Raw genomic sequence first — 22,398 nt, 5'->3', positions numbered from 1 at the left:
GATGGTTGGAAAAGTGGAAAGACGACCCAAAACGGCTTTTCATCGTTTTTCATCGATCTTACTCTTTAACAGAAAGGTCGGCCTCCTTAGAAAATCTTTTTCATAATGTTGTCAAACCCTGAGTCTGTCAGTGGCAAAAACGAACACTATTGCGAAGTTAAATACAAGCTGGAAAATTGCCCTATTAACTTCCATTGAAGCTTGTTTCACCGCTGCTGACTGCAGCGATCTCACTTAATACTGGACCAATGTTAAAGATTGTTGTTCACATCAGTCACTTAGACACAAAAACATATATAGGGTCCAGGTTGAAAAAAAAAGGGTCGTCAACCTTTAAGGAAAGAAACTCTACTTAACACTTGGCAAACATTTCCAGTCAGTAAGCTACAAACACACCAGTGTATGTTTCCTCATCCTGTGCTTACTACTCAGTCGGACTGTAAAGACGCCGGCAGAATGTACAATGTCAGCAGGCTTGAATGGACGGATGGATAAAAGGAGGAGTAAAAGGATGAAATGGACACTGAGGCAAAGGAAGGAACATGTTGGCCCTGAGTCGTATTGAAGTCAAATAACTGGACAAGCTCCTTCCCATCGCAGTCACTCCTCCGCGGCCCAGACGCAAGTCCATTGTTTTGAAGTAATTTAGCAAATGTCTAGAAAGCTATTTAATGTCACTTTGTTAGATAATTCATATGTTCATGTCCCACAAAGTGCCCAAAATGCTGAGTATCTTGTGTTTTTGATATGTTTTATTACTTTGACTCTCTGTGGTTTGGACTGGTTACATGGTGAACCAGTAGGCATACATAGAGTAAATAGCCAATTCCACAGTTTAATGCTTTCCCTGCCATTACATCAAACTTCTTTTCTTGATACTGCTGTCTCTTGTTTAGACAAATCAGTCCTCTAGATGGACGGATGCCTGTGAACTACACATTTGTCATACAATTCTGCCTTCACTATAGCCATTGGCTCTATTCCTGCTTGTTGATTGAAACTGTTGCCAGATGAGTGTGGTTTCCTGCACCAAGGTGGTAGTCAAGAGAAGGTGAGACTAGTATGAGCCTGAGTGGTTTTGTAGCTGAGTCAAGGCCGAGTCCAGGTTAAACCAAAGACTGAGACAAAAACTGAACCCGTGCCCATTCAATAGCTTTCATACTGTTGTTTAGGGATGGTGTTGCACACTTTCAGCCTCTCAAAGGCATTCATGGTGTTGCACTTGTTTGTTAACACAAAAAGTGACAGTTGTGTGAAGAATGAAGAAGGAGAGCTCGACAGAGACATCCAAACACACCGGGCCAATCACTGCGCGGGGCGGGCTTGATAACAGGGTGTTAGGTCGGAAGCAAAGAGCTAAAGGAAGAGCTAAAACAAGAGATAAGCTTCATGCATGTTGCATGACAGTAGGAATTAAATTCTTAAATTAAGAGGTTGACGTTAAGTATGTTTACATGCACACTAAAATATTCCCCTATTATTACGAATATGATAATATTCTGGATAGAACAGGTCCTGTAAACCGCATATTCCGTTTAGATATTCCCAATGAGGCCTTTTTCTGAATATAACATTTTCAGATTAAGACATAAGGGCTATGCAGGTATTTTTCAGAATTTAGAAGTATTCATTGGACTTTTATATCAATCATGGTGTTTTTTAGGTTTGCAGGAGTTGACGGCGTCTTGCCTGTTTACGGCTCATGGCTGTTCACAGTTCTGTGTGTTCCTATGGTTGCTGAACCCAAACCAAGCAGCCAACAGTTTGCAGGGCTGTGGTGGAGATGTATGTCCAAAAGAAAAGGCCAACATATCTGCTCAGTAGGAGAAACACGGCTTCTTAAAAACATTATGAAAGACTTGGGTAGCAACGGGTTTTTGGCTATGCGAAAACATTGCAACGACTTTTTTCAGGAAGGAATGAAAGAGGGAGGCTGTGTTTGCATGGACCACCACCGCTGGAACATATTGAAAAATCCTGCTGCATGTAAATAGGAATATTAGTGCAATGTTCACTTTCATTATCCCGTAAACAGCTTACTCCGAATATTGCCTTTTGCGGAATAAATGAAAAAAACTGAATATTATGTGCATGTAAACGTAGTCATGGAGTCGTGTACGTCACAGGACTGAGCCACACCCTGGGAAGCAACCACATTAATGAGATTTGGATTGGATTGTATTCGTTGATGTCAGGGGAAAGACATGCTGTACATGTTCTTCTACATTCTTCCTGGATCTGTCAGTGGCGCTGCAGTCCTTTTAGCCAATTGAATTATAAAGCCACGTATCATGTGTGAGCAGGCTTCACTGTGTCGCTCAGGAGGCCGTGTTGTGGCTGAAGCAGGGACGAATACTGGAGATTCATCAGTCCAAACGGAACTGCATCACTTCACCTGCTGGCTTACTAACTATGAAACTTCTTCCAATTCAATAGATAAACATGAAATCTTTCCTATCTCTGTCTCACAGGCCTTTATGTTTAATTCTGTCAAGGTTTTGGCAACAAATTAAAAAGAAAGACAAGCATAGCTCACACTGTAGTTCTGTACAAAAGGTTGACTGTGGAGAACGTGTCAAGCTGCTTCTGCATAGAGAATGGTTTAAGCAGTTCAGTGCCATTACTCTTTACAATCTATTCTTTATGGAAATGCATATGATTTAATGCCACTGGATTTCAATATTCTGTCATTGTAAATTGTTTATATCTTAGATTCTTCATTTGTAAATGTATACTTTGTTTTATAAGATTGCATTTATTTTTACTGTTTTAATGACAGTTTATTTTCATTCAAATATTCATTCAACCAATCAGTTTGATGGATATTATTAATTAAATGACCTTCTGTGGCACTTACTGTACCTGTGACACTGACATATCTGCTGTAAATGGGTGACATTGTGCTGGGAGTCACTGAATATGTTTGTTACTGTCACAGACTGCTGTGGAGGACTTTGTCTTATGAGAGGACAAAGACAGGTCCCCGGGTAGAGATATAGAGTGGTCTATCCAGTTCTAGGGTTGGTTTCCTTTAAATTCACAACAATTACAGTTACAATTACAAACTCAAACTAAGGATTTCTTCTGTTAGAATACAAATCTTCATTTCCATTTGTCTCTGTTGTGTTAGTATTGACATCCCAAAACATTTGAATAGAGATAATAATAAATTAACTGGGTTACATGTCAAGTGATTTGGCCAGACATTAAACCATTAAATATTAAAGGGCCTTACCAGAGGGTTTGTGCCATATTTATGATATTTACTACAAAGAACATGCTAAACCATAACAATGCTGCTGACCATTTTTCAAAGTAGGCCCATAGCACTCACCAAAGAAAAACACTGAAGACCTTATTTTGTAATCATTGACCTCATAAATCTTTATTAAATCATGTTGACTCAGTATTTCTGCCATTCACTGTGATGGATCAGCTCTGTGTGACTTGATAGTGATACTGTACACTTATTCAAAAAACAAAGTACTAGACTACAAGCTGGAGGAAATTGCCATTATGAAGTCAAGCATGTGTGAATGGGTAAAAAAGAAAACCCACAGGCAGCACTCTTTAACAAGTGGCGATATTTCAAGAGTTAACTGTAGTCCAGCAAGTTTTGCACACTGAGATTGACCAATGTCGGTGTAAAATGCGGACATGTCCGGCCCCAGTGACTTCACTTGTTCCCTTTTATTGTAATCTTGTGTCATTTGCTCCATAGTGACTCTGCTGACAGTGATGTTGCCCCTCAGCCTGTTTCATGTCCTGACCACCATTACTGGAGCGTCTTCTCTTAGCCTGATGATGGCATATAGATGTGTCCCAGTCTCTTACTGTATATTAACACTATGATGTAAAAATGTGGCGGCTGTGGCTCAGTGGTAGAGCGGTTGCCTGCCAATCGGAAGGTTGGTGGTTTGATCCCCGTCCCTGCAGTCATTGTCGAAGTGTCCTTGGGCAAGACACTGAACCCCGAGTTGCCCCCGGTGCTGCGCGTCGGAGTGTGAATGTGTGTGAATGTTTATCTGATGAGCAGCTGGCACCTTGTACGGCAGCCCCGGCCACAGTGTATGAATGTGTGTGAATGGTGAATGTTTCCTGTAGATGTAAAAGCGCTTTGAGCAGTTGTTAAGACTGGAAAAGCGCTATATAAATACAGCACATTTACATTTAATGTTAGAGCCGTGAAAAAGAAAAACATTTGTACTTAAAGGGAAATCCTATGTGACTCTAAGCCACACTAGCAGTGGGGCTTGGGTGATGATAATGTTGGTCAGTCCACCACTTTGGTGCAGATGGAAATATCTCAACTAATAACTGATGGATCTGTGAAATTTGGCTCAGACATGTATGCCCCCCTCAGGATGAATTGTCATAACTGATCCTGAGACTCTGATACTTCCCCTTGTGCCAACATCGGGTCAAAATCCATCCACATCACACCAAATCATAGCAATTTTAGTGAAATGCTGACAGTTTAACTGTATATCACTTTATAATTATTTATCTGACTTTGATCCAAATACTCAATAGACGTAAGAATGAATGTAGAGTGTGCAAATGGGACACTTCTTTTGTCTTGAAGCAGGAGGGTTCAGTAATATACAATGTGCCAACCCGGTTTACTTCCGTTAGACTGACAGGTTCTTAGCAACGCTGTGTTGAGAAACGAAAGGGTAGTAGCTGTGCGTGTGAAGATGTAACCATCTTTACAGATTAGGGTCGTGACTTAAAAGAAAATTAGTTATGAGGAAAAAGTAACTTCTAAATTTAAAGTTGGAATCCTCATCTTAATCTCTGAATTTAGTATTCAGGGATTAATCTCACATCACATTACCTTCACTAGCACTATAATCTTCTTGTGTGCATCATAGATACATATTTATTAAAAGGCAATAATGACTTCCTGATGTACTGTCGTCACTGAAAAGAACTGACACGTAGATGTTATTTGCAGCTGACAGAAGTAAGGAGATAGTTGTGCATTACGTCGTTAAATTTGGATGTTTAGTTCTTTATTACAGTAAAAAAAAAGCGGTGGGGGGGGCAATGTTTGTCTATGTATTTATGATGACTTCCACTGAGTTTTAATATATTTACCACTACTAGTTTCTAAAGGACAGCAGCAAGCTGCAGATTTACTGCATCCATAAAGCTCAGTGTTTAAGTGCCTCAAGGTTTGACAGTAACATATGCTTAAGACATAGATGAGATACTATTAAAAAATTAAGAGAGTGTAAAGCAGTGGAAAACCACTGCAACACACTATATATATTTCCCCTACAATCTTGAGAAATTGTGCAGCATTGGAAACAATTTTTTTTTTTTCAAAAATATATTGCCAGGCATTCTGGTGTCAAATATATATACAAACTATTAAAAATGTGTTTAAATTGTCTCATGTGCCATTGTGTTTGTTAATTATACAGTAAGCTACTCACATACAAATAGCATAAATATTCTGTCTAAGACCTGTCCTGTCTCAGATGTGCACGTAAAACAAGAGGATCATGAATGAAGCTCTGTGATTCTTGCATTAATACAAAAAAAGGAACATGATTTATTCAAACCAGTTTTAAGCTGTCAAAAGTCTGTTTCACGTGGTCATTTTTGCACTCGGTATGTAGGCTTCAGTCTAATTGGCATGGCATTATTTAGATGCATTCCCATCATTTTAAATACATTTTATTTGAAACTAACAAAGTCTGACAAGGTTTTTACTTGTTACGCTTGCTTTCAATACAGACTTTGACATGTCGAGGTTCTCTTGTTATAGTGAGCTCATATCTCCGATGGTCCCGAAAGAAGCCCTATTCCTAACATTGTGATAAATGGGCTTCAATGTATTCCAACGGGGCGCCCCTCCTGGCCAATCAGGGTGTCTGCAGCAGCTTCGACACCACCCCCCAGCGGCCGCACAGGCGCACTGAGCTCCCAACTGCCATTTTGTGGCAGAGGCTACTCTGCTAAAGCGGGAGAAGGATTAAAACAAACTGCGAAGAAGCCTGCATTTCTCACCAGCCTGTTAAACTTTGTAGCGCAGACTCTCTGCTTTCTGACGAGTTAAACAGGAAGAGAAACACACAAAAAGAGGTAAAGTATCACTACTTTTCGGATAAGGGGGGAGTTTGCAGGATCTTTAATCGGCCTCTAGGTGTCACGATGGGGCTCTGGGTCCGGGCAGCTCGTCGGAGAGTGTTTGTCTCCCTCTATCGTTATCGAAAAACCCGTCAAAATACGTTTAAATAACCTAAGTTGTATTAAATGTTTACACAACCAGCTGTATTTTACACGTATCTGTGGGCATATCGTCGAAGATAACTTACGAATAGTTCGACGATTTGGTTGGAGAGTTTAGGCCAAGGCGTCCATTTTCTCGCTTCTTTGTTTCCCGTCTTCTTAGCAGCCTCGACGACATGGAAACTGGCGGGTCTAACTTATCGCTAATAGCTAACGTTAGCATGCTAGCACAAGCAGAGTGTAACACAGAAACACATAGCTTGCTACCTATATACACAATATATATAATTACGGGGTTGCGGACAAACAAACTGGTCACATTTTACACAACTGGGCGTATTGTTTAGCATGTTACTAGCCAGCTACATGGGTTTAAACCAGACCTTTAGCTAACGTCAGACGAAGATATTTCAACGTTAACGTTAGCCAACAGAACCTAGGCCCTTCCCCACCCAATCTCCTCAACGTTAGTAGCTAATGTTACGTCTGTAAGCGCCACCGAACTAACCACAGCAAACCTACGTTTTGTATAGAACTTAACTGGTTGTTGTCACATCTAACGTTACGAGATATGTCCGTTCAGTAACGGAACGTTTTCTTGGTGTCGAGGTTCACTGTTGCGGTAAGGCCAACGCGATAAGAGAATGACGAGGCATTTACAGTGAAACGGTAATCACCAGTGATTCACTAAGTAGCGTTGCACGATTTGTGTTCTCCCAAAAATGTGCCATCTCCTATTGTCGAATTATTGCAGTTCTCTTCTTTTTCCCCCCGTCATCGCGCTGTAGTCGGAATTGGCAGTTGTTGTTGCACCGGTCGCCCGCTTGTCTATTATTCTAAACCCACCTAGAGCATCATAGCCACAGATATATATTATAGCAGAGAGCTCCCTCTACGATTCGGCTTGGAGAGCTACAAAAATACCGCTATGTGAATGCTGTGCAGGAGGCGACAGCTGCCCTGCTGGGCGCTCAGTATTGTTGCCATGTTGTGGTAAATTTGATATAGGTTACCATGAGTCAAATACTCTATGAAGGCCTACAGTAATAGCAGAGCCTTCCGAGCTTTCACCATTTAGCAACATAAAGACAAGTAGACATGGAAGCCTGCAAACAAGAAGATGTCAGTGTTTGTCACAAACATGACAGTGCAGCTGCTGCACTCTTTGTCAATAATGACGCATGCAGTTTAGCTCTACCAAGTAATTACCAGGTTTGTATTCAAGTCAGTGGGATGATTTTAAATGAGTTAAGCAAATACAGTTGACCTCTTGGCCACACATCATCTCAAGCACTCAGACTTGTAGTTTATTTTTTAAGTCCTCTGATTGTTAATGTATATAGCCACTACCATCTAAAATATGACCAGTGTAACCAGTATATACTGGTAAATGATGCAGGCAATGACAAAGGATTCTATCATTGTTGGTTTTATTATTCAAATCCATTTATTAAATGACGTACACAGTCAAACACAAAATCTTCTGTGCAAGTTTTCAAGGCCAATATGTTTTTGAGCTTGAAATACTAAGAAATCATTCCACCTTCCATAAAGTTTATTTTATAAAAAGAAATGTAAAAATAGCTTACGGAAAAATAAAAATAAAGTAGCTGCACTGGAGATATTCAATAGTAGAGTGAATGTCTCTTGTACATCTTACTGTGATCATGTATTCCCCTCCCCTGCAGGTTTACAGTCAGGTAGCCCACTGAGGCTTTAGGTGAGCGCAAGTGTCTTGTAAAGAACAGTTAACATTGTTAAAGATGTGTAGGCTGTTAACGTTTCTATGTGTGTAGTCTGGGAAAGAATCATCCCGATGTATACGTGCAGCTGTGTAACAATTCCTCTTCCCTTTCTCAGGTTGGCAGGGACAGTCAGGTAGCCGACATTTGATTCAGCAAAGCTCAGGGCTTTCAGGAGGAAAGCAAAAGGGAGAACACCTGTATCACAGCCCTGCATGCTGCAGCCCAGTGGACAGAAATCATGAAAACAGTCAATTTATCATTGTTGTTCCAGGTAACACTAGTAGTGTTAAGTGCCAACAATTGTACAACAATGGGTTGTTTGAAGTATGTCACACTTGCCACAGATGTTCTCTGAAACATCTTTTTTACAGAACGTGCAGGTCAGTAGTAAATGGTTAGGTAGGTACGTGTCCACTGTGGCATTTTTTGAGAGCAGGATCTGTCTGCTTCCCAGCATAGGTGGTCTTGCCACTAGTAGTTATCAATTTTTCTTCACTGACCCCTGACAAGCAGAGAAAACAGCCTACACCCTCCAACAACAGCAACGGCTGCACCGGAATTTTACATTTTGAAGATTTGTATATTTGTTCAGACCCAACAAAAGAAACACCATATTCATTGTAGTTTTGGTGTGTTAGATGCAAAAGTCTGTCTCAATTGCTGGTGTTTAACACTGCTCAGCCACAAAGTGAACTAAGAATGTGGAGAATTTGGAATCAGACACAAGGTGTGGGTCAATTATTTGTTTTGTGACAAGACTAGCTAGTTTATTTTCCTCCTGCTGTTTTTTGAAGACCCTCATCTGTTAGCTGTTTTGTGATGAGTTGCAGAAACAATCTGCACATTTCTTCAATGGTGTAAGACTAAACACCACTATTATAAAGTTAACATGTTTCCATTTGATGGCTTAAAAAGCCAGGGGGTGATGTATTATGCTGCTAGATAATGCTTGTTTCCACAATGCCATAATTCAGTTCCTACCGAGAATGGACGGTGGGCCAACAGAGGGTGTAGGTGTGGTGGAGGTCCCCGGCAAAGACTTCCCCTCAATCCAGGCCGTTCACAGCCAGGATGCCATGGTGGCAGACCTCCTTCAGCAAGCTGCAGAGGCCGGGGGAGTGGTAGAGGGACAAGCAGGAGTCATCCTGGAACAAGGTGCTTACAAATTGGACATAAAATAGGCCCACATTAAATATGTTAAAAAAGAGCCCATAATACAAATCTGTTGCCAGTTTTTGTGAAGGATGTGTTGAAATGTTTTATCCCAAGCAATGTTATGTTTCAGGTCACGGGGACGGAATGGTAACAGCCACTCAGGCCCAGCAGCAGCTGATGGAAGCTGGGGTGGGGGTTGGTGTGGATGGTGGAGCAGGGGTTGAAATGATGGTTATGGACTCACTGGATCCCACCCTGTTGCAGATGAAGACCGAGGTAAGCTCACTGTTAAGAGCTTTGTGTTTGATGTGACAATAGTCACTCAGTCTTGGCAGCTGAAGCAGGACACAGGCTTAATCCCAATGTATAGTCCTGTGTTAAATTGGCACTGTAGGGGGCACTTGGGTAGCTCACCTGGTAGAGCGTAACCCCATGTACAGAGGTTAAGTCCTCACCGCGACAGCTGAGGGTTCAGTTCCGACATGCAACCCTTTGCTGCATGTCATTCCCCCTCTCTACCCTTTCATGTCTAAGCTGTCTTTTGCATGAAGGCCTAAAATGCCCCCTGAAAAAATAGGTACGTGTTGATGCGGATCTCATGCTGTAGCCTGATGAGCCCCTCTCTTGAAATGTTACTGCACGTTGCTACAATACACACCGCAACAGCTGTAAATGGTCTGCTTGGCCTTGGCTTGGTAGCTTTAGCATTTCCCCTGACTTATTTCCTGGTTCTCCTTCTCCATAAACAACATTAAAGTGAATGATTTTTTCTTGCTACGGATTTCTAACCATGGTCAAAAAAAACAAGGGAGCTATTTTGTCTCTCCGTCTGTCTCAAGAGTCGGGACTCACTCTCTCACTAGCCCTACCAGAAACTCACTACACATACACACCTGCCCTGCTATCCCCCTTAAAGAGAAACGCAGACACAAGCGCAGAAGTCTAAACCTCAGGCCACTTACGTAGGCTACGACAGAAGCATATATCCCGCTTTAGATTCACATGAACATTTGTGTTAATGTCACTCTAGTTTTAGAAAGGAAAGCAGCTTGAACTAAGGGGGACTAAACTTCCTAGCCAGAGAATGTTGCTTTGCCCAAAATGTATTGTAACAATCCAATAAAATAAAGTTGATTTGCAGGTGATCGATGCTGCAGTGGGGGGAGCAACAACTGTGGGTGTTGTTGGAGGGGTAGCAGGTGGTGCTCACCAAGCAACTGTAACAACAGTGGACCAGACTCAAATCATAACACTACAGGTAGGTGCTCTTCTGAAGCCATTTCACATGATCGCATCCTCCAGTTATTTCATCTTTTATCCCTTGGTTGATTTTAAGAATTAAATTATCAGATGGTTTGTAACTCAGGTTTTCAGTTAATTAATTGTAATCTAAATTATTTTATTTTTATATTAATTAATCTTAATAGATAACCTGTAGATTCTTTCAACATGTTTGCTGACCCTAGGTCTCTGTTCTCAGGTGGTAAACATGGAGGAGCAGGCAGCTCTGGGTCTGGGAGAGCTGCAGCTGGTCCAGGTACCTGTTTCTGCCACCACTGTGGAGGCCCTGCAGCAAGGCACCTTTGTAGACACCACTGCTATGCCAAAGGACGGAGACCCGGTCATTTGCCACACCCTGCCGCTGCCGGAGGGCTTTCAGGTACACAAACGGACATACTCACAGGACTCGAATGAATAACACTAATGTGTGACTTAATTCAAAACCTAGGACCTTTTTCATTCAAGTCATTATTCAAACATTTTTATTATACTTCCAACAAAGCTCAAGTCTGAATTGTATCTCATCAAATTAATGTAAAGGCCACACTAGGTGGAACAGAAACTACTTTTTCCGCCTTTTTATAAGAGCGCAGCGATATATTTAACACTCAATTACAATCACTTGTGTACAAAGAAAATAAAACCAGTGTGATAAACTACAGCACACTGAATTTTAAATTGCCGAGGAGATTGTGCTTTTATGACTTATGATTACTCTCAAACGTATCGTCTTGGTTCCTGTGTTTTGACAGAGTCAAAAGAGAGTAGCTAGAGGGATCAAAGGTTTTATGTGATGACACTGACAGGCAACTATGAAATGTGTCAGAAATCAACATTCAATGATACATTTTTTCACATGCTGCTTGATCCGAATAGTAAAGGTCCTAGTTTCTTTCTCTGCTTGAGAGAAGACCTATCACACTTATGGAGACTATAGAAACACTCAAAATGTACAGTGATGTTAGAGTGGGGGTTCTTCCCTTATAAATGGTCTTTGGCTTGCAGAAACGCCAGTTTGAAGAGACCACATAAGCTGTGTTTTATTTTGGCCCCCCTACAAAATTAACATTGATTGTAGAGCCAATATAATATGGCTAAAATAAGAAGCTGCTTGCTAAATGCTTTGTTTACTGCTCTTTGCTTGTGAGAAAGTGTTCGAGTCAAATAATCCCTACTAATTTTTCACATCCACAAGCTATACTTTTCACTCACAGGTAGGAGTAAAATGCACTTAGCCAGTCGTGATGGAGAGCAGAGATGCAACACTAGCAAGCTAAGATGGACAAACACAGTTGAGTGCAGTAAAGAAACAATCAGTTTCAAATGTGCCGTCATTGGCTCCAATACCAATCCTTTTAATATCTCTGATATAATGTATATATTTTATAAATAAGTGAATGAACTGCTCATAATTCCTTTGGGCACACCATTTCTCTTTTTCACCTCAGCACCAGACACAATAAATAGTAAATACCAAAGGGACTGACTAAACAATGAATGCACTTGATGTGTAGGTAGTTAAGGTTGGCGCTAATGGGGAGGTGGAGACAGTAGAGCAGGAAGAGGGAGGAGAAGCCCCCCCTGAAGAGGAGGAAGATGAGGAAGTGGGGACCCAGCTGATGGAAGAAGGGGAGGATGAACCCATTCATCCTACGAATGAAGACTCAAACTGGGCTAAAGACCCGGACTATCAGCCCCCAAGTGGAACTATCAAGAAGACCAAGAAGGTAAGACAGTTGGTGTGGTATCAATCTCTTTGTTAGTGGGGATGTGAAACTACTCTGTTAGTATAACTGGACATGCACAACACGTTGACAGATGTATCTTTAATTGTTATCCGACTTCGTGTCTGTCCAGGGTAAAAAGAGTCGCCTGCGTTATGCTGAAGGAGATAAGGACATGGATGTCAGTGTCTATGACTTTGAAGAGGAACAGCAGGAGGGGCTTCTGTCTGAGGTCAATGCTGAGAAAGTGGTGGGCAACATGAAACCACCCAAACCCACCAAGATCAAAAAGAAAGGTGAGACCCTGCTGTCTGTTGGACAGAGGGCATGATAAGAGTGACTGTTTGTGAAGTTTGATTTTGATTGGGATGCGTCCATGATTGTTTTGTGCTACCCATAAAGACTTGTTAAACCGCAATATATTGTTTAACTGCAATATAAGCCACATAAAAATCAGAAAAGATTTTTTCCTTGGTGAAAGGTATATAAACCAACATTTTAAACATGAATATGAAATAAACAATACAGAAAAAAAATGTACATACCAAAAACTGTTGCATAAGAAAAAAGAGCCTGAATGGGTTGAGTGTCAAATTGGCAAAGAATATATAGTATGGGCATATGTAAGTTTGCTACTCATCACTCTTAACGCTATAATGCGCAACTATTTCACGGGGGGCAGTTGCACAATTGCGTATATCATGTGGTTGCGCCAACAGTGTTGTCATTATTAGAAATCCTGATGAGGAGTCAGAAACTACGGTCTATAGCTTTAATTATAGGTAAACATTAAATACATGTTCTGTTATCTGTAACATTGTGACTGTGATACAGTGAAGTTACGACAAATTCATTGTGAAGTCAAAGTTTTCAACGCGCATACTGCGCACCCACAGTGCATTGCAATCCTATTGTCACAACAGCAGCAGGGTCTTGTGGTACACTTGAGAAATTCATATACAGTAACCATTCAAACTAATACCATTCTATTATATCCAAATCACAAACAACATGCAACATTCATAAGAGTATGTACTAGCGTTATATGTACAGTAGGGGTGTGCATCTTCACTGGTCTTAAGATTCAGTTCGATTATCGATTCAAACAATCCTTTCGACAATTCAATATCACTATATCTGCCTCAATATTACATAGTGCTACACATGATTTTTTTGTATCTGCTCTCAAAAAAGACACTTCCTCAATGAGTCTGAACACAGCAGACAAAAGGCAAAAACAAAACATTAAGAAAAAATCAATCAAGTTGCATCGATAGGCAATATTTGATTTCTGATCTTTCACTGCATCGTGGCAGAATCATCCACATCTGCATTACAATGCATCGATGCAGCAATTAAATTATTCAAGTGTTTGTCAGTTAGTGAAGTACTTGTTTTACATGTGAAGAGTTCTGTCTTTCCCCAGTATTAAGTGTAACATTGTTTGCGCTGAGGCGGTGGCTATGGAGTTGTAATACAAACACTGTAATTGAATGTGAGGTCTGTGTGTGTCATTGTTGTTGATAGGAGTGAAGAAGACATTTCAGTGTGAGCTGTGTAGCTATACGTGCCCCCGACGCTCCAACCTGGACAGACACATGAAGAGCCACACAGACGAAAGACCTCACAAATGTCACCTGTGTGGAAGAGCCTTCAGGACGGTCACGCTGCTAAGAAACCATCTCAATACACACACTGGTACACATTACCCCACATCTTCATAAAAGCATGGAACTCCAAAGACACCAAAACATAGGACTAGTTTTAAGTTTTAAATACCATGCAAGCTCACACGTGTCTTTTTTTTTTTTTTATGCAGGAACTCGTCCACACAAGTGCACAGACTGCGATATGGCTTTTGTGACTAGTGGAGAGTTGGTTCGTCATCGTCGCTATAAGCACACACATGAGAAACCCTTCAAATGCTCCATGTGTGACTACGCCAGTGTGGAGGTAAGACAAGCTCTGGTCTGCTTTGTTTTTTTAAATTTTTACAACGTTTAATATATTACATATGCTACACTACTCTTCATCCAAAAGTGAAAAAGATACATTCACAGTTCTTTAGTTGGCAATTTTTTGCTGCGTTCCGATATGTGACAATTTGTATGTGTGTTGATGTTGTGTAGGTGAGCAAATTAAAGCGTCACATCCGTTCCCACACCGGTGAACGTCCATTCCAGTGCAGTCTTTGCAGCTACGCCAGCAGAGACACATACAAGCTGAAGAGACACATGAGGACACACTCAGGTAAAACTGACATTGTAAACGCTTTTCTACACTTTTAAAGTGGTAGAGGAGGTCCAAGTGACCCAACGCTGCAAGGCTTTAGTTGGGATGAGAGCTGACAACAGCCCCGGGTACACATCCTTTCCACGGTCAGCCCCCAGCCAGCAGCTAGCAACCATCCACTATCATTACAGCCCCGGCCGGGGGGACACATCCACCGACAGCCCCCAGCCAACTAGCAACCATTCACTATCATCACAGCCCCAGCTCACGAACACATCCACATTCAGTCACTTAACTTTGGTGCTAAGGATGCCAACGGCGGTTTACTGAACCGTCGGGAAAACAGACCCAGGCACAGCGTGCATTCGTAACGTTACACCACCCCAATTTGCTTGTCGCTCTGCCTGTCATATTACCCATGTCTCCCTACCGGCACGCTTGCCTCTCATTCAAAATAGTCAACGCAAACGCTGCAACCTTTTGGGAGGTGTGGGGCGATGTTTTTTTTCCGGCTCACTATAGCAAAATTCGATTGGCTGATTCATCCATCAATTACTAAACTAACACACAGCCTCCGGACTTCAGTACCGGTCATGAAGGCCTAACCAATAAGTGACTGAGCTACAACTTAATCGGATTGGATAACTGTAGTTTTAAAGTTTTAGGTCACTAACCGAACTGTCATTTCCGAAGCAAATTTGTCAGAAAATCGAGCTAAAATTAGAACTAAAAAAAGCGAATTATCATTAATTGAAATGTTAAATATGACATTTAAACTGCTGATATGTTGGGCTTTTTCTGAAGTTGTAGAAGTCTCTAGGGGTTGCCCTCTGACATTGAACAATGATAAACCTATGTACTTTCTCTATCCTCTTCTTAGGAGAGAAACCTTACGAGTGCTACATCTGCCATGCCCGATTCACCCAGAGTGGAACCATGAAGATGCACATTCTGCAGAAACACACAGAGAATGTGGCAAAATTTCACTGTCCGCACTGTGACACTGTTATTGCACGCAAAAGTGACTTAGGTAACACCAACTTACTAGACAGACAAGATATTGCCACATTGTTTTGTGTGTCTTGACATGCTTAACTTTGTTACTTGTGTGCCTCTCCAGGTGTTCATCTTCGTAAGCAGCACTCATTCATTGAGACTGGAAAGAAGTGTCGTTACTGTGACGCTGTTTTCCACGAGCGCTATGCTCTGATCCAGCATCAGAAATCTCATAAGAACGAGAAGAGGTTTAAATGTGACATGTGTGACTACTGCTGTCGCCAGGTGTGTGTACACAAATATCTGTATATCTCTAATATTTGTGCAATGATATGTAGGGTCACCATACTCTTAGCAAATGAGGAGTTTCATTTAATAATCAAGTATCTGTTACTGATATTTTTTGACCAAATACCTTGATATTGCAACCATATGGTGGGATTGACAAATAGTGGTTTCACAAAATAGTTACTCAATGAGATAGGTGATAATAATCATCAGTGATGTGGATACACTGATCGGGTGGGTAAACAGCTCAAACTGTCTGGCAAGTAACGTCACTTTGCTCTAAAACCATGAAAGACAACACTTTACGTTATATTACGATATCCAAAAATGTAAGACTATATCAAGTCTCATCCCCATATTGACTTAATATTGATATTTTGCCCAGTCCTATATAGTTCTGTCTGTGTAACTGTGTTGTACGCTGCTGGGTCCAGGAGCGCCACATGGTCATGCATCGTCGAACCCACACGGGAGAGAAACCATATGCCTGCAGCCAGTGTGAGAAGACCTTCAGACAGAAGCAGCTGCTTGACATGCACTTCAAACGCTACCACGACCCCAACTTTGTCCCCACCGCCTTTGTCTGCCCCAAGTGTAGCAAGACCTTCACTCGCAGGGTAACGGCACTAAATATACCTGTCACACAACTGGAGTGTACTTTTAGGTGGTTCAGCATGCCGGAATGAGTTATAAGTTATAAAAGTCAACAGACTATCTAACTGTGTCTTGTAGAACACCATGGCTCGTCATGCTGAGAACTGCAATGGTGAAGTGGAGGATGCTGAGAACGGAGCTCCGACCCCAAAGAAAGGAAAGCGAGGAAGAAAGAGGAAGATGAGGAGCAGGAAAGATGAGGATGACAGCGGTAAGAATTTGGTGTGAACATAATGCTGTGTGTTCTGTTCTGATTTGTTGACATGTGATGTCTGTCTTTGTTGCACTTTGTTGTGCAGAAGAGGACCACGCTGAACTGGATGAGGAGGAGGAGGAGGAGGAGGAGGAGGATGACGGTGAGGTTGAGGGTGAAGGTGAGGAAGAAGCATCGCTCCTACAGGAAGAGGAGGAGGCAGAAAACATGGAACTAGACCAGGCGCCTGCTGCCATCCCGGTACCGGCTCCCGACGAGCCCCCGGTCAAGAGAAAACGAGGCCGGCCCCCAAAGAACGCCCCCAAGCCTCCAACACCCAGCAGATCAGTCAGGGTGGCTGCCAAGGCGGCTGCTTCTGGTGAGAACATTTGATAGGGTTTATCAGACAAGAAGTTGGCCAGTTAATGTTTCGCCCTTTCATGGACTCTGGGTGTTTTTAGTCCTGGGGTGGCATAGTAAGCCACTCCTCTATAGTTTCCTCTGTAGCTAAAATATAATCATAATTCTATGTTTAGTGTGGTTTGTAGTGACTTATCAGGCAACAGCTTTTAGAGAGGTTGGTGTATACACCAGTTGTTGTTCCTACATGTGCCAGCAAACTGATCAACTAGAAATCTTCTTTGACCTTTCCAACAACCCGATAATTTACAGCGTCCCGCTTAAAGGAAATCTCAGTTTCTCTTTGCTTTGTAAACCAATCACAGCAGCAAAACTGTTCTGTCATTGCAGTAATGTCTCTGTTAAGAGTCAGGCCTCAATCTGAGTCATCAAATCAAGACACAAAAATAACTGAATAAATTACATGACTAGAAAGGTTTCATTTACAGGGCCTGTGTTACCTGGCACAGAAATGAATAGCCACTTTTTTTTTATTCCCATAACCCCTGAATGCAGCAAGTAAATGTGTCCTTGTTGTGTTGTAGCTGCTGCCATCATCCAGGTGGAGGATGAGAGCACCGGAGCAGTAGAAAACATCATAGTGAAGCAGGAGGATAGCGACGTCTCTGCTGCGACGCCTCTGGATCAGGGCATGGCCCTGACCGTGGAGGGGGTAGGGCTGGACGGGGAAGGGGTGGAGACTGTTGAGTTGGCTGTGAACGAGGAAACAGCGGCTGCCGCCGCCAACGGGGACCTGACGCCAGAGATGATCCTCAGCATGATGGACCGGTGAACTCGACACAGCCACACATGTAGCCGGACTATGAGTAAAATTGGCAAACACACATTAACATTTCCACATTCTTGGCCTTCACCTCATGTACCATCTGTGTAAGCTTGTAATGGCAGCCATTTTGCCTCCGTTGAAGTGGCTGCAAAAAAATGTTGGCAGTAGAAAACCATGCACTAAGAAGGGAAGCCACATGTAAATACTTAACACAGTAGCTTCACATCCATGTACATCAACTGCATTCTGATGTCTGTGGGTCTCTCTCACACATATACACATTCACACACACACACACACACACAAAATACCCCACATACCTGCGTCATCTCCCACATAATATACAGACATCGTCCAAGCTAATGAAAAACTGCTCTCTGCTCTTAAATGCTCATTTTGGTTTGAAATTCTTCTGAATGAATCGGTGTGTTTTGCTACTTGTTTCTACCCGAAGCCACATCCTGTGTCAGTGTCTACCCACGCCTTCTGCAGCTCCTTCAGCTCCTCTTTGTTGCTCTGCCAAAAAGGAGACATTATTAGATCTACCTTCACTTTTCACTTTGATTTTCTGCTGTCCTGCTTGCTGTACTTGCAACTATGCTGGTTTAGCAAATTCCAAGCCTTTATATGTGTGTATATATAGACATTAATAGTATTTTTTCCTAATGAAATATAGTATATGGTACTTGAGTTTGTCTCTGAGATACCACTTGCTCTTAGTCACGTGATCTGTATCCCCCCACCACAAAAACTATGATTTTTCCCTCCTTGGCCTGATTCTGAACACATCACGTGTTGTGATGTTGGTACATTTAGCCTTTTACTTGGAATATTTGTTTTATTTATGAGCAAACAGACACAGGCCGATACATTGATATGAACTGGAGTCAGTGAAAACTTTGCAGTTATTTGAGTTTGACGTCAATTGCCGTCTGCCAACCTTGTTGAAACGTTCCCTCAGTCAGCTCATGCAAACAAAATAGCTGAGATGGTTGCTAATTTAGTTTCCAAGCACCAACATAGTCTGAGAGGAAGTCATCATTAAATGAAGATACTTGTCATTCATGGTAAATGTTCCACATTTTGAAGGAGATAGTTTGCAATCACATTGGAGAGAATGCAGATTAGCTGTCCAGAGTTCTATAGTTGTGATTTTGAACATTCCAAGTACGTTAATGAACATGGAATTATGTCTTTGTATTTGAATCATTTCACTTGAAGTAATGGGCAAAAACAACTTAAACATTGTTTGGCAAGTTAATACCAGCCGCTCTTTATTTAGTCTTTAAATGTATTCACTTAATATTGTGCTTGGAACAATGATCAAAGAGCAGATTGTAAATCAGTTTCACTCATAGTAATCAATGATTATTGTGGCTGACACACAATAATCCTCCACAATAATCAATGATCACCAACTAAATGCATGTAAATACACATTTTAAACCCTTTGCTTTTTGATTTATTGTGAAGCTTTTTAACGTTTTAAACGGCTGATTTGGAGATGCGTTGATTAAAAAGGATATTGAGGTTTTCATTTCTTTGATGCCGTAGTCCTGGTAGTCCTCGTCCTACGCTTGTAAAGGTGATTGGCAAAATGACCTCTTCATCATGCTTTCCTCACAGATGAGCCCCTCTTAACCAACCAAACTGAATTGAACTCATCTGAACCACTATCATTTTTCTGTGTATATTCTGTTGCTCATAGTCATTTTGTATTCTGCTGTTTGCAAATACAAAACTGTTTTTCAGTTTTAGTTTTCTGGCCAATTTGTAGCTGCCCCTGTGTTTCTCTGCAGCTGGTCCAGTTCAGTAGCACAACAGGAGCTTTGTCTCATTATGTTCTCCTCTAACCTTTTGTTAGGTTACTTTGACCTGAAAAGGAACAAGACGTGTTTGAGGATCTGTTGAAAGATTAAACAGTTTGGCACTAATCTACACACACACATACAGAATGAAGTTCAGCTAGAGAATTGTTTGTAACAACAAACAGCCTTCTTGTTTGTTTTTGACAGGTTTTATACTGTTTGCTGTACTATGTGACTTAATTAGGTTATTAAGACGACTCTTTCACACTATTCTCAGCCCTGAGCGAAGGAACATGTTAGACTTTTAAGTCTTGCAGTTCCACTTGCCCTGGGCTTTTAGTTGTGATACTGAGGTATGTCCTCTCCAGGGCAAGTCACTCCTGATTTGGATTAACAAAAGTAACGGTTAAGATTTGGGGTTAGAATAAAAATGATTTTTAACAAATCTTATGATTTGAGTCTTCTGAAGATGTGAATCCTGAGACTTTCCTTCTGAGCTTGAACACAGGTTATAATGGTTACGTGGCCTTTATTTGGCTTTTTCATTAAGACCGAGACCTGTTACAGTAAAATGGAACCATTTCCTCTGTAACGTAACATTACATGGTTAGATGCCCAGAATTGTAGTAAAAAGTATACTGGCTCTGACACAAAAAGATAGCAGTGCCAAGAACCTGGGAAAATATGTCTAAGGAATCAATGTCCATAAATCAAAAATGAATCTTTCAGAAACATCTATTCTGTGACTGTACTGCTGTGGTCTTGGATTTCATCCTGTAAAACAAGAAAGATCCAAATCTTCTGTTATCAACCTATCATGTTATTGTTCTGCAGGCGGACAGATGGAAGATGGATGTTTGACTGTTCTCAAAGCAACAGCTTTGTTTTTGTTGTTGGCACATTGCTTGTTTGTTTTTGGCAGAAGAAGTGAGAGAACGGTTTTAAGATGGTTTTAAAGCACCTCCCTGTTTTAAGTTAAAGACCGGAAAAACAGGAAAAAAAAACCTTTTGTCATGTCATTCCTGACGGTGAGACACTGTAAAGCTGATGAAAAATAAAATCATCCAAATGGGCCCATGTTTTCTTTCAATTAATAAAATGGTAGTTGTACAGAATGTGTTCATGGAGGTCAAGTCTGGATCAACAGAAGTATATTTACTGGATAAATCCTCATATCCTTTTTTTGTGTTGCTGTTCTCAAACTCTGTTCCCTTTCAGGAAACAACCTTGGAGCTAGCAAGCTACACGCTGAAAATGTCATGTTGATGGGAACATTTGGACGGTGCCACAAGGAAGGCCTGCTTGGTTCTTTCAGGGAAAGATTTACAAAGAATGTGTTTAGGGCATCTCCTCTAACTGGGTTGTTTTGGGACCGATTGGTGGGATTGCTGTGGACCAAGTACACAGAGATACACTGGTAAGAGCTAATGAGGTGTAACCATGTATCAGCTGATTTACATACCTCATGTTACTGGATTGTGTCAACAGTTAACTTCATTAAATATTGTATGTGGATTTTTTGACACAAAACTAATTGCTTGGAATAGTAGTTTATTTCTAATAAAGATAACTAACAAAGTTGGATTGCTTAACTAAAAAAAAAACTGCATCTGATCCCTTTAGAACCCATGAATGTACAAGTACTGTTGAAGGGAGTTTGGATTGGGCTTCCATCCATGTTGCATTCATGAAACCATGGTCCTCACTCTGAGCTCTGGCCGGCAGTAAGAAATGGCAGCTGTTGCTGAAGTGTGCTACAGAGACCATCAACAGGCCCAGGTCCAACAGCGTCCCAGGTCAGCGAGCTATCGGCAACAACACCAAGGTATTAGTACAAGGAGACCTGTGAGCTGGTCTCCTCTGGCTTGACCATTCAACACCAGGTGGTTGTATTTCTCAGTAAACCTGAAATGTAGCTCTCCCGTGTTAAACCTAAGATGTCGTTATCACCTGAGAATAGAATGATGTAGTTATAGTGTTGCAGGTTTTACACTCAGTGTGTGAAGTGAAAAGGAAAGGTGAAGTAACAGCGCCCTTGGGTAGCCCCTGGGTGTCTTAGACATGTTACACTCCGATTTAGACTCCCTCAACAGATGAAAGTGAGATCAACCATCAGTGTCAAACTATGCACATACATCACTCTGCACAGTAAAGCTCAAACATCACAGCCAAGGTCCAATTAGAAATATCCCAAAAGAAACCCTTGAATATGCTTACAACTAATTCCTTATGGGCCATTATGCAAAGTGAATATATTTTCTGTTCATACTTCTGTAAACTAATACTTTAGTACTTTTATTCAAGTACAATCTTGAAAAGTGGTAATGCTTGTATTATATAAAAATATCAGTACTTTTACCTGTTATGGATGATTAATGTTGGTAGATAACACTTCACTTGCATGACTGCTGCTACTGTATGTGATTTTAAATGGACCACTGGATGGCGCTCTCTGCACATACAACACCAACTGTTGATTTTCCGATATGAAGTCTGTCAACCATGTGATGTTCTCCTGTTTTTATGTTTAGCCAGAAATTTTGTTGTTGGTCTTCTTCAGTGTTATCTCATTGAGCATTTGAAATTTCGGACACGTCTGCCAACGTCCTAAACAGTTTGAAGCTGGACCACAGTCTGAAAATCTGCAGTTTCATAATGTGGGAGGTTAGACGGCTCTGCCTCGTCTACGTTCACTACAATAGTGACTCAAAACATGGAACAGGATGTGTGTGTGTGTGTCAAAGTTTATGAGTGCACACAAGTGTGTGCGCAATCTTGCACAGTAAGCAAAAAAGGTGATGGGTGGAAAAGAAAAAAAGTGGGTTAAATGCAGCAGCCGTGCAGCTACATGAAAGAAACCTAGTTTGTGTCTCTCTCTCTCTCGCTCTCTGCTGTG

General features: G+C 41.4%; 1 protein-coding gene across 2 annotated transcripts; it reads left to right on the top strand.

Moving 5' to 3' along the window:
- Positions 1 to 5,886: 5,886 nt before the first annotated feature.
- On the top strand, positions 5,887 to 17,859 carry ctcf (CCCTC-binding factor (zinc finger protein)). Of its 2 annotated transcripts, XM_034878573.1 has the most exons (17): positions 5,913 to 6,093; positions 8,101 to 8,256; positions 8,960 to 9,140; positions 9,271 to 9,416; positions 10,282 to 10,398; positions 10,621 to 10,800; positions 11,936 to 12,148; positions 12,279 to 12,441; positions 13,673 to 13,843; positions 13,965 to 14,098; positions 14,275 to 14,395; positions 15,258 to 15,407; positions 15,498 to 15,658; positions 16,096 to 16,278; positions 16,394 to 16,526; positions 16,615 to 16,887; positions 17,453 to 17,859. In XM_034878573.1, the coding sequence occupies exons 2-17, from the start codon at positions 8,224 to 8,226 to the stop codon at positions 17,698 to 17,700; spliced, it is 2,607 nt and encodes an 868-aa protein (XP_034734464.1). In that variant the 5' UTR covers positions 5,913 to 6,093; positions 8,101 to 8,223; the 3' UTR covers positions 17,701 to 17,859. The 2 variants fall into 2 exon arrangements, with proteins under 2 accessions (XP_034734465.1, XP_034734464.1); XM_034878574.1 differs by lacking the exon at positions 8,101 to 8,256 and having other exon boundaries at positions 5,887 to 6,093.
- The last annotated feature ends 4,539 nt before the right edge of the window (positions 17,860 to 22,398 follow it).

Source organism: Etheostoma cragini, chromosome 8 (assembly GCF_013103735.1).
Source record: "Etheostoma cragini isolate CJK2018 chromosome 8, CSU_Ecrag_1.0, whole genome shotgun sequence".
In the NCBI taxonomy this organism is placed as follows: domain Eukaryota; kingdom Metazoa; phylum Chordata; class Actinopteri; order Perciformes; family Percidae; genus Etheostoma; species Etheostoma cragini.
The sequence above is the reverse complement of the archived record's forward strand: the minus strand, read 5'-3'. Positions and strand labels throughout refer to the sequence as shown.

Excerpts from the sequence above, each read along its gene's own strand:
- ctcf (XM_034878573.1), top strand. The coding sequence starts at position 8,224 with ATGAAAACAGTCAATTTATCATTGTTGTTCCAG. Across the intron at positions 9,417-10,281 it reads TGTTGCAGATGAAGACCGAG|GTGATCGATGCTGCAGTGGG; the intron begins GTAAGCTCACTG and ends GTTGATTTGCAG. Across the intron at positions 10,801-11,935 it reads CGCTGCCGGAGGGCTTTCAG|GTAGTTAAGGTTGGCGCTAA; the intron begins GTACACAAACGG and ends CTTGATGTGTAG.